The sequence below is a fragment of the Solanum tuberosum genome, unplaced genomic scaffold (genome assembly GCF_000226075.1).
Source record: "Solanum tuberosum cultivar DM 1-3 516 R44 unplaced genomic scaffold, SolTub_3.0 scf00195, whole genome shotgun sequence".
Classification (NCBI taxonomy): domain Eukaryota; kingdom Viridiplantae; phylum Streptophyta; class Magnoliopsida; order Solanales; family Solanaceae; genus Solanum; species Solanum tuberosum.
Genome location: NW_006239116.1, coordinates 471,985 through 484,827, shown reverse-complemented (window position 1 = coordinate 484,827; position 12,843 = coordinate 471,985). Strand labels below are relative to the sequence as shown.

General features: G+C 36.9%; 1 protein-coding gene across 6 annotated transcripts in view; it reads right to left on the bottom strand.

The window, feature by feature from the left end:
* Positions 1 to 757: 757 nt before the first annotated feature.
* LOC102596677 (aberrant root formation protein 4) overlaps positions 758 to 12,843 on the bottom strand; it is a 25,554-nt gene continuing 13,468 nt past the window's right edge. For 2 of the 6 annotated variants that reach the window (XM_006355108.2, XM_006355107.2), the window contains exons 11-14: positions 11,922 to 11,999; positions 11,617 to 11,820; positions 8,917 to 8,968; positions 758 to 1,171 (exon numbers count right to left, since the gene is read on the bottom strand). In XM_006355108.2, the coding sequence (XP_006355170.1) occupies positions 954 to 1,171; positions 8,917 to 8,968; positions 11,617 to 11,820; positions 11,922 to 11,999 (552 nt within the window). In that variant the 3' untranslated portion in view covers positions 758 to 953. Of the gene's footprint in view, positions 1,172 to 4,139; positions 4,366 to 8,916; positions 8,969 to 11,008; positions 11,076 to 11,172; positions 11,256 to 11,616; positions 11,821 to 11,921; positions 12,000 to 12,843 lie in introns of those variants that run through there. The other 4 variants (XM_006355109.2, XM_006355110.2, XM_015312207.1 and 1 more) reach the window with 4 other exon arrangements.

The following is a 12,843-nucleotide window of genomic DNA, read 5'->3' as shown; positions in this document are numbered from 1 at the left end:
TAGATCAATTTTATTATTCTTTTCACTTTATTTTACGTAGAGAAATTTGAGTGATAAAATCAAATCTCTTATTTTTCTTTTGTATGAAAATAAAATTAAAAAATCCACGTTGATTGTGAACCACTAACCGTCAAAGAAGGGAACATCACATATTCAAGTCACTAGCAACCTCCATTAAGTAAAAACTAGAACTTATATCTTCTTTCCTTAATCTTATTTCGAATTGTTGAGGTTATTGTTCTTCTTGTAAGAGTAATTTGAAGAAAAAACAACGGAAATAGAGAAATAATTGAAAAAATGGGTTAAAGATCTAATTTCACAAAGTGTTTCGTTAATATAAACTTAAGCTATTTGTATAAACAAAATGGACAAAGACCAAACCTAATAAATTTTTGAATACTTAAAGAAGTAAAATCAGCAAGTGTATAGTTAAAAGACTAAAATTGACAAGTACATAGTTAAAGGACCAAACCTGATAAGTTTTTGAATAGTTAAAAGACCAAATCTGGACAAGTATATAATTAAAGAACCATTTTAGACCTACTCTCCCTATTCATGGCATTTTCTCGTGAAAAACATCAAATGATACACCTAGACAGAGACTTCGTTTAGCATCTAATTTGAGTATTCAAATAAATTATGCTTAGAGAAGGTGGACCAAAGATGATGGGCTCCTTACCCTTTTAGGTCACAGTTTTTCATCCCATCGACGTTTGCATAGAATGGTATGCCGTTCTATTTTTTATATCCATATGAATGTCACTCCAAAGCTAATTTTTTAATACACCTTCAGCAAAAAATGTCAGTCTCATTGAACTACAAGATTGTGAAACTGGGATTTTACTGTGACTGAATGGAAGAAACAAAAATAAACTGAAAATCAATAATTATACATTTTTCTTGTATTGTTCCTAGAACCCAGAAAACGCTACCAGATGAGATTGGTGATACAACTATGCATGTTTCAGATTATCTTCAACGAGTTCAATACACCGATATAAAACCAACTCAATAGGGTTCAAGGAACACATTGTGTCCGATGCTAGTTTTTCATGATCCTGCTGGTTTTCTGCCATGATTCCTGTCACTAACGTACGCAAAGGAAGAAGCCATTCATTGTAAGCCGTCTGCAACATGTCCTTAGAGAGCACTCCAGTACAGTTCGTTTTTCCTGTTGCATGTGTTTTGAAAGTCAGATGATCATCAGTAATATTAGTGTCATCTTCTGTTGTCTCCAAAATTGAATAAATCAGTTTAGCCAACAGATATTAGACGACAGAAAAGACTGACTATCCACTGATGATAATACATAAGTCTTCTTTCTATTAGAAAAAAGAAAAGACTTGAGATAACAGAAGATTTCTGAAACTATCCACAAATTGTTTTGTCAATAGCTTTATGCACAAGGCACTTGAACAATTCAACTAGGCCCGAAAAATTACAGAAATCCCACCTTTTAGTTTACTTATTACCATTATCCCCTATAAGTTTTACAAATTTCCAAAATCCTTCATTTTCGTGCATCAAATTAGTGTATCAACGCTTATATTATTGTATCTCGCGCATCAGATTAATGTATCAGCGCTTATATTATTGTATCCGTTTGAGGGATTTCTGTAATTATAAACTTTTAAGGGATAGATTGTAATTTTGCCTTAAAAGTATGTGATTTCTGTAATTTGCCCTAGTATTTAGGAAAAATTCTTTATTGATGTTTGTTCCATCTGCTACATAGCGCAAAATAATGGACTATGGAGAGGAGATATGTTTCCCAAAAAATAAAAAGGAAGAAAGAGGAAGGGGGCAGAACCTTTTTTCTGATCAGTAAGCAAGAATGGAACTTAAATGAAGATCTGCTAGATCATGCCCCACTAATTCCAAACAAAACCAGGGACTAAAGAGGACATGTGCAAAAGAACATTAGCCATGGACATACCACCTGACATTACAATTTTCCTCTATCCCATTTTAATGACTTTAGTATTAAATTAGTAGTGGTGAAAGAACATATTGAAGTAGCTATTGATAAGTTAGTTTAATAAAAATGTCAAATTTAGATATACTGAATGAAAGTTGTATAAAATGTCATCCAAGATGTTTTGACATGATACTTATAGGCTTATGTACATGCTTTCCTTCCTCAGCTTGCACCTATTTCCTTTACACCCTATATACATGGGTAATCTTTAACATATCAAAGTTGTTCGAAACACAGCTATTACACAACTGATAGTGTTTGGCCACTTATTCTTAGAGGTTGCATCACACGTGGCAATCAGTTTGCAACACATGCCATAACTCAAGGAAAAAGAAACTTAAAATTCCAAGTATATCCCCAATTGACAGAAGTTTCCAGCTTCTGCATTCTTCATCTTCCTCCTTGATGGTTGCCACCAATACCGCCCCCATGGTTTTCGCCAACACCACCATCGCAAAATCAATATAGCCAATCTTTGGCAATCTCCATTTCTCTAATTTCACTCACCTCACATTTCTGCCCTGCCACCAATCTCACTACATCAATAAAGACCACATCTGTGATGCCACAAAACACTATCCCTTCACCAGACACCTCCTCCAACTAGAAATAATTTGGATCGATCCCTTCAACCTCCTTTGATGCTCACGATAGCCATCTAATTATTCCACCACATCATGCCAGAATCACCCAAAATAATATCCTAAACAGAGACCACCATAAAGGCATAACGCCAGGCCAACACCTCTCTTCGACCCCAACAACTCAACTGAAAAGCATACACACTCGACACCACTCCACCTAAAAATCACCGCTCTCTCCCTCTTTTATTTTTATTCCACCAAGTTTACTTATAAGGATTTTATATCTCTTCGCAACTCCTACAATTTCAATCTCTCCCATGTATTTCTACTCTTGTTATACATAACCAAAAAGATTAAGAAGCGGGGTTGAGTCTGTGAAATCTTGCTTTGTAGAGTGGTAATGGGGCTATTAGTTGAAGGAAGGTTTGGGACAATGGGTTTGTGTATGGCAAATGATAGGGGTGATCTAATGGATTTTCTGATGGAGGTCATTAGGCAGTGATATTGGTGGAGGGGCGGATGTATGTCTGTGATTCTCTTTGAAGGTTGGACAGGGGAGTAACCTGAAGGTGGTGGAACTGGTGGTGGTTGTTGGATGGAGAGGTTCAACTGCTGGAGAAGATGAGCATGGAAGGTGGACAATCGAGGAGGTAGGGGGCACGTGTCACATAAATAAGGCCTCATACAAAATGCTTGTTCATCATACGCCAAAAAAAGGCTGGTAAAATATGTTTTTGGCCACGTCGACAAAAAGTTTGGGATAGATAAGGTGTATAAAAGGAACATATGAGCAATTTGGACATCATACGCCTAATACTGGTAAAATATGCTCTGGCCGTCTTGGGGTTGGGACCTGATTTCTTTGAGTCCACCAATGATGACATACCTACAGACCAAGATAAGTTGTGCATTGGTTCGGATGTGGATTCTAACACTGATGATGATGGAGACTATCCTCTTGCTCTCGAAGACGCTGGAGGTGACGATGCCATGGAGGATTGAAAAGGGAAGTTCTCCACCCTACTTTTGTTTTTACTTTTGTGATTTTTGCAGCACTGGATAGTGCTATGCTTTTAAGTGTGAGGTGGTGGGGTGTGAGATCATGTCCATGTCCTGTGTATATAAATGGTTGTTTTTTATTGTTAGTTTTAGTTTGGATTCCTTGGAGTTTGATTTCGGTTCTTTGACCAAGGATAGCCCCTTCGAACCGTACAAAAAATAAGATTTTTTCTTTGTAGGATTGAGTCAGTAGTCATAGTTGAGAAACATTTTCTTATGATGGATGGATCACTGACGACTGTCTTAAGGGTATAAGCTCGTCAATGTGTATGTCATGGTATGGTGTTTGTACTAAGGCTGCATGAAAGAATGTTGGGTGACGTGTAAAAGCATGAGGGGAAGTATGTTTAGAGACCCTTGAAGCTCTTGTGTTGACTTAGAATGCAACTTAAGCTTAAAGTAAACTCTTACATGGTCCAAACTTGTAAATCGCTAGAAATCTTACTAAATTTGAGCATGTGGCATTGTGTGATAAGGTTTGTGTATTCCTTGCTACATCATAATGCCTAGAACTTGCCTGGTGTGTGTAATGTGAAATGCAAGTATTGCTCTGTTTAGAAGATGACAATAGGCCTTCCTTGATTTGCGTTGTGAAATCTAGCCTGCTCAGATATTCTATCACTAGTCAGCCCTTTTGAGCCTGTAGCATGTCGTTAGTAGCCATATTTTTGTCTTAGCCCTTTTGTTGAATCCCTAGTTTTGGAACCATGCTTCCTTGAGCACTGTCGCATAGACTTGATAAACCTGTTGAAGCGGAAGAAAGGGGATGGTTGAGTGTAAAAAGGTGGTTTATGATTAACTACAAAGTAATGAAAAAGCTCTCGTGATATGTGTATGAAGCATTTTATTGATGAGATGAAATCAGTACTGAATAAGTATTGAGGAAAGGACTAAAAACAAAGGGAAGAAAACAATGAGTAATGAAGTCTAAATTGCAATGTGCTTAGGGAAGTGTAAGTCACTATTACATAGTTTCCGTACCCGACCCCTCACCCACATTACAACTCGTGAAGTCCTGTTTGATTATAGTCGAGCGTACTGAATTAGTGGAGGAGCACACTAAGGGCAAGCCTATGGCTCGTTATGTGTAGCATGTGAAGTCGTTTGTGAGAGTGAGTTTGTTTTTATGTTGGGCCCTTTGTTGAGATAAATTGATTAAAAATGAGTGAAAAGTGGGCAATTCTTTGTCGTGAGGTCTCATGTTTAATTATAGATGGGTGATGACTAAGTGAGGCCGAATGAAGATCTATGCTTGAGTTGATAAGACTTGTTGAGTCAATGTTTGAGCCATGAGGTTTCAATGTATTTGCCTTGAATGAAGGAAACGTATGTTATGCTTGAGTGCAAAAAGATAATGGATTTGTGAATTGTGTAGCCACAGTACAAATGTTGTTGTTTGTAGAGTCGTAAATTAAGGTATTTTGTGTGAAGGTGATTTGCTCGAGGACGAACAAAGCTTTAAGTGTGGGGTGGTGATCTTGGGCATATTTATATGCCTAAAAGCCAAGTGAAAACCTATGTTTTAAGCTAATTTCGAGAGCAAATTCCATTAGGTTGAGAGTTGTTAAGAGTCATGTTTATGCATTTCACCTAACCAATATGATTAGGTGTTTGTAGGTTGGAAAGCACGTGAAATGGGCACAAAATGACAAAAACTGAGTTGGAGGTGAAGCGAAAATGTGGAAGCACATAAGGCAAGCCTCGAAGGAGTAAAAGAAGGATAGGATGAGAAAAGAACCTAGCTCCGTATTGGCTTCATATCGCGGAGCTGGGATTTTAAATCTGGCGTAGGAATATTTTGGACTAGAGGAGCTTGTATGGGCTCCGCGTCGCGGAGAAGGCAGTACTGAAAAAATGGGCAGGTCCATATTGACTCCGTGTCAGACTTGTGCGCCAGATTTTTGTCGTATTTTTCCAAACCTATAAATACTCAATTTTATTATTAATGTTTTTCAATTTTGTGGAGGACAAGACTAGGACGACTTTTCTTCTCAAATATTAGGGTTCATTCCTATTCTTTTTCATCTTTCGAATTCTCCTATGGCTATGAAACATTCCAATTTCGTGAATTGAATTATGAGGTTCTAAATCCCTTTGTGCTAGGGTTGTGGCTATGAATGATTGTTTAGTTTTGAATATATGGATGGAGTTTGGTTATCCCTACAAGTTACTCTTGTGTTCTTAAATTACTATTTTGATGTTTGAACCCCATTAGAATAAATTTATTGTCTTTTCTTGAACTCGAAAGAGGAATAGAGGGATAGAACGTGGAATACAAGGAGCATGATTTTTTCTTGTATAAAATTTAGAATTGATTTGTATCTAGGATAGGGATATACCTAGTTGATGTGCTTGGTTATGAAACAAGAAGAAAGCTTAGTGCTCCGCAGTGATTCAATTTATCCCCGCTCAATGATGTAGTTAGATTGTCAATTGTGGTAGACAATTAAAGGTAAGGAGAGGATTATATAATTTCAACCTTGAATATCAGTAATTTGATAACCATTTGAAATCCATTAAGGAAATACGATGCATAAATTCTTAGTTACGCTGCAGCCCTGGAATTTTCCAAACTATTGTTATCATCAAATTTGAAGTTGAACTTTTGTGATTTATTCTAATTCTTTAATTCTTGCATTTTTAGTTTACAAATATAAATCAAACTTTTGTGGCACACTTGCATTAATTTGTGGGTATTAGTGAAATTTGATATAAGCTAATCGTAAGTCCTTTAGGTTCAATAATCCGGCTCTTCTAGAGCCACTATATTACTTGTGCAACCACGTACACTTGCATGTGCATTTGGGAGCAATAACTGCAATTGCAACCATGACAAAAAAATTGTCCTAAATTCTTTTAACGTTTTGGAAGGTCACAGGTTTGGGAATTATCTAAGATTTTTCCTTTAACACCAAACCAACTAGACAAGATTTCCATTTTTATGCTTGACAATTTCAAAAACCACCTAGCAGAATGGAAGACAAAACTTTCTAAACTTGGCAGGCCGTTCTACTCCCATTCGTTCTACTCTTTAACGTCATTCCTAATCACTTAATGCAAATCATTTTTACACCCAAAGAAATTATTCATCACTTTGAGCGTTATCAGCGACAATTCATTTGGGGTTCTAGTGCTCACAAAAGAAAACTTCATCTAATTCATTGGAACATTGTCACAAAATAACAAGGAGGCCTGGGAATACAAGATCACCAAATCAATGCTTGCTAGCACTGCCTGGAGACTTTGCCATAATCCCAAATCTATGTGGGCTTCATTACTTCTCAATCGCTACATGTCATATCATGGAAGGACTACTCCACACTCTTCCAGAACTTGGAAGAACATTACAAATGACTGGAATTATTGCCAAAAAGGTATAATGTGAATAATTGCCACACAAACTCACATTAGATTAATGGACAGAACCTTGGTTAGACCCTAATTTAACTCTTCGCAAACTTATTCAAGGCCTACTCCAAAAGACTGACCAAGCTGTTATGGTTTCATCTATCATACACTATGGCTCATAGACACTATCCTCCACCTGAAGAAATCAAAAGTCTCATTCAGAACCGTTACCTTCCCCTTTTCACTATTTTTTTAATCAGCTTAACATATCTATTTTAAACAGAGAATTACAGCAAAGGTATACTTCAGTAATAATTATAGTAGTAGCCAAAAGAGCAAAACCTACCCCCCTAGATCCCTCATAAACTGTCTAAAACATGAATTATGTCCATACTCACATATAGGGAGGATTCTCCCTACCATACACTTCATAGTCTACACACCTTCAATTTCACTTCCACGGCTTATGATTTACCAAGCCAAATACTCATTCCTTTTACTTTGTGGCATTTATGGAAGACTCGAAATGATAACATATTCTCGCACAAAAAAAATCAACGTAAGACAACTTATTTACCAAATGGCTTTGGAATATTATCACTTAAGTAACACTCGTATTAGGAAATGCCATTAAGTCCTAGTACATGTAAAATGGGAACCACCACCGACAGGTATCTACCAACTGAGTACTGATGGTGCATTCAAGGATGCAGAAGAAAAACAGCGGATTGGAGGAGCTATTCGTGACTCAAATGGACAATGGATAGTGGGATTTGCAGGTGCAGCAAACACAGCTTTAGCCATGGAAACAGAATTGTTAGTTTTGCTTCATGTGCTCAACTTGGCTGTCCAACGAAACATCATGCCATTGCAAATAAATATTGATGCCCTGGAATTAGTCTCATCTCTAACACATACAACTAACAATGCAATACATTTCTTTACTGACTGCAGGTAGCTCCTGCACAAGATGAATGATCCGGAAGTCAATCATGTGTACAAGGAGCAAAACAAAGTTGCCGATCAACTTCCCCCAAGGCATAGCTCAAGTGGCAAAAGGTGGAGGATTTGTGGCTTAGGTCGCAGGTTCAAGCCCCACGCCATGCAAAGTGAAGCCTGGTATTTAAGTGGAGAAGGGTAGAGGGGCGGCCCATTATCCACCAAGTTTAGAAGGCTGTGATTGGTCCAAAGGACGGGTCACAGACAGATTTCTCGGTTATCAAAAAAAAAAAAAAAGTTGCCAATCAACTAGCTTATTTTGGTAAAACACTGACTGAAAGTAGCATCCACATACTTGATTAACCTCCTCTTTTTGTTAAAGATCTCTTACAAGCATCTTCATGGAGGTACAGCGAAGGCAAGACTAATTTCTGCAGATATGGTGCTATCCGAAAACAAGATAGTTCCAACTGTAACCAACCATTAGCAGTAGGAACACTTGTAATGTCCTCCATAACTTGGCTTTTGATGCTAACCTTTTGTACTCTTGGGGTCAACATGAGCTCCCATGTATTTTTTGCTTAATATAATACAAGTCTAATTGTTATTACCAATCTTCACAAGTTTTTTGGAATTCAAATTCATTCAATTAATTCAATCTAAGTTTTGGTATTGATGTTTTCTTTGTTAAATTAGTTTTTCAACCATTACTAAGATATTTTCTTCTTACTGCCACTAATATAATACACAAGTCCAATTAACATTTTAAATTTCGTATCCCATCAAATATCAACACATTGGTTGGGTGGGGTATTTATACTAAAAAAGCATCAAACATTCAAGAAAAGCCACAAATAGGAGAACCATGTCACTGGGACCAGGAGAGTATTATTCTAATCAAAGATCAAAATGAAAATGTAACTAAATCTCATGTAGAAGCAACCATAAAAGACACTCACATATAGTCCAAAAGAGATTATTTTTTTTTCATAATTAGACTACACTTACCTGTTGACTCTCTGATCACTACAAACCGATAGAGATTGAGAGCTGATAGAACCTGTAGAGTATGGCAAGAAATACAGTAAGAAAATGTAAATTTAATCAATGTGCATGGTTAAAAAACACAAAAAATTCCCTTCATACTTTCAAATTTGGTATGCTTGAGGGTATCACGTGAGTATTATCAACTTTTTGAAGGGTGAATCACTAAGGGGCCGTTTGGTTGCTGGTTAGAGTTATGTAGGTATTAGTAATACATGCAATAGTTATGCAGGTTGTTGAGAATATAACCAAATTATAAAAGTGTGCTCTCTCTAATAGCTTAAGCTTTTAGATGAGATGGTCGCACACTTCAATATGGTATCAGAGCAGGCAGAGGTCCTGAGATCGAATCTCACCGCCATCCAAAATTAAAAAAGAATTTCCACGTGCTTGGCCCATGAAAAAGAATCAGGCCCAATCAGGGGGTGTGTTGAGAATATAATCAACAATAAAAGTGTGCTCTCTCTAACAGCTTAAGCTTTTAGATGGATGGTCACACACTTCAACACAGGTATTAGCAATGCAGGTATTAATTATGCAGGGTTTATTTATGCAGGGTTTAGTTTTGCAAGGTTTAGTTATGCAGGGTTTAATAATTTCTTTGGGTGTTGGTTTGTTATATTAAAAATTAATAAACATTATATACATCTTAAAAATAAATTATTTATCCTATTGAGTTTGACAAGTTTATGGACGGTCAACTGTTGCTAGGACCTTTTACATTGCAACCCATGTCTTGTAGTTCCATGCTTTCACCGCTTAAAAAAACACAAAAAGTAAAAGGTAAAGTAGAAGAAATAACCAATGTGAGACAGATTCTCATCTACATACAAAGAATGATCACTGAGGTTAGTAACCAAACGGGATCTAATAATAAACTTACACTAGTGATCAACCAAGAATGGACATTAATCTGACTCATAGAGGAAAAGAGCCGTCAATCCTCATTATTTTCACCAGGCAAGAAACAATATGTAGACTAGAGAAGAAAATAGGCAGTTGAATCCCACAAGTGGGTTCTAGGAAGGGTAGAGTATACGCAAACCTTACCACTACCTCGTGAAGGTAGAGAGGCTATTTCTGAAAGACCATCCTCTCAAGTGTAGCAAATCCAAGTACAAAGAGTAAGAAAACAATGAGAAAAACATAGCAACTAGCAAGGGAAGCAGTGCAAGTCTTGCAAGAAAGGAACAAGAACAGCAAAATAGTGCGACAATCAAAACACACTAAGCAACAGACTACAATATTACAACTAGTATGACGACAAACACCTAGACTCTCAGAAAGGAAGACAACACTCCACTGCCTACTAACCTTCTACTCTAATACGCATCCTGCACACCCTCCAATCTAAGGTCATGTCCTCGATAACCTGAAGTAGAGTAATATCCTTTCTAATCACCTCTCCCCCACTACTTCTTTGGTCTACCTATTTCAGGTAAAACTATACATTCGGGTACTTACTCCTTATGAACAAATTTAGTATCTAACATCTTTAGCACCTTCAACCTGTATTTTTTTTATAACTGAGATATCCCCGAGGGACTGCTGGTGCATAGTTCAAAACTTGTTGGATGATGAGTCCACCTCTCTACCCTTCTCCACTTAATACCAAACTTTTGTCTGCGATAGGTTTTGAATTCATGATGTGCGCCTAACCTACACATTACGTTAATGAGCTCTAACCATCAGATTAGAGCCCCGAGGACTCGACTTGTATTTTCTCAACTTACTAGTATCAATATGCCCAGTTATTCATTTTCGAACAAAAATACACCACTTTTGACTGGGCCTCAAATCCTAGCAGCATCCTTGTCGTACTTCTAAGAAAATGCTCCATGAGATAACACAAGTTGACAATTGTGTGTGAACCACTTTTAATGCATGTCATGAAGTTGATAAAGAAGGCGGGCAAGAAGAGTTGATTCAAACTTGAATGTTTTTCATTTCTCTGAAGATTTGATGAAGTATATTGCAATAACATTACCTCAATCGAGATCGAGAGAGAGAGAGAGAGAGAGAGAGAGAGAGAGAGGGATGCAACAATCTATCAGTTACTGTAAGACCAAGTAACTTCAACAATCTATCAGATGCAAATCCCCAAAATATTAAGCACAACATCACTGCATTAATCCTTTATAATGATTAAAACGTAAGATTCAGATATCCTAGAATTTTCTCATAATTAAGATTCACAAAGAAGTCCAACTGGCAGCTCACATGTAAATTAGAAGAGGGATGATCATACGGCTGAAATCTTCAATAAATTGGTTATTTGTGCCCCAAATCCTATTGTCAATTAGCTGATCAATCATGTCACAGATAAGTGAAAAAAGAACACAGAAAATCCTCACATAATATAGCAATCAATTCTCCTCAAACTATATAGCAACCAGTTTTCTTGATGGAGTCATACTATAAGCTAGCTTATAGACCAAGTATCGCTAATGCCACTGGAAGCAGAAGCATCAGAGAAAAATTCCAAATAGAAATCAATAGAAGAAGAGATGGAGGGCCACCATTTGGAATTACAATATAAGTCACAATTTATTGAAGATTTTAGCTGTATCATTCTCTCCAGCCACTGCCAGGCAAGTCTAATGCAAAACTATAGATGGTAATATAAGTCACATATTGTCGAGTTAAAAAGGAAGAGACAATTACAGCATCACTGTACTCAGGAAGAGATGGAGGGCCACCATTTGGAGGCTTCAGAACCAGCTCTACTAGTTCCAGAACACCAGCACTCCAAAATGAGAGACATTGAGAATATTTCACCTCTGCCTCTGAGACCCCACTGTTTACTGAGATACAGCTACTATATTCCTCGTGCATTTCCCTTCTGATACAATCTAAGAGGATTGCAATCTGTACATGAAACAATATATCTAAGAGCAAATTCAATCAAGTGTAGTCCAAGAACAATTACTGTAGCTGTAAACTTCTCTAGTAACTGATGGAGAGCATACCATTGAAGAAGACTCGCTATTCTGTATCAAAGCCGTTAAGATGTCAAACCTTAAAGAACTTGGAACATCTGCAAGCACCTGATAATGTAAAACCAATCATCAAATGGTCACATGCAAGTCTACTCGCAAATTCTCTATAAACAAAGAGCAAAATGATTCACTTCCCACATACATAATTTCCTTATCATGAAATATAGCTAATAATGTACATTTAAAACAAAAAATCTCATGAAACAACTAAGAAATAAATACAAAGTCGTACCACCTTAGAAGTTCAATGTATCCTCAAGGGTTCTATCAGCATTCACCCCTTTATGTTGGTTTTCTTCCTTTCCACTCAAATCCTTTTATTTTTAGAACTCTTTTTTAAAAGTTTATAACAGGCCATGCTTCTCCAAACACTTCATGGCATAATAATAAGTCAGAACAAGGTTCAACGTGCCACCCACACTACTATTCAAATTTCCCATCAACTGATCTAAGGTTCCAGTACCACTCTTGGCGAATTTAGAAGGAATTGGTGTTCCTTTTTAATGCCTCATAGAGACTGTTTGGATTAGATTATTTTAAGTGCTTTTGAGCTAAAATAGTTTTCAAGCACTTTTTTAGTGTTCGGGTAAATTTAAAAAGTGCTTATAAACACTTGGTTTTAATCTAAAATGATGTGGCAAACGAGTGAGTCTAGTCGAATATGAGTCGATCAAAAACGAGTTAAATAAAAATGGATAAAGTACTCGACTCGACTCACATTTTAAATGGGTAAAAACGAGTTACCCAATGGATAATATGGGTACCCATATTTACCCATATTATAATAGAAACCTTGTTAAAAGCTTTAAAAACAAAAAAAAATTAAAGTTTTTTTTTATCACCCAACCTCCCTTCCCCCTACTAGCGCCCCCGCCCCTCCCCACACCCCACC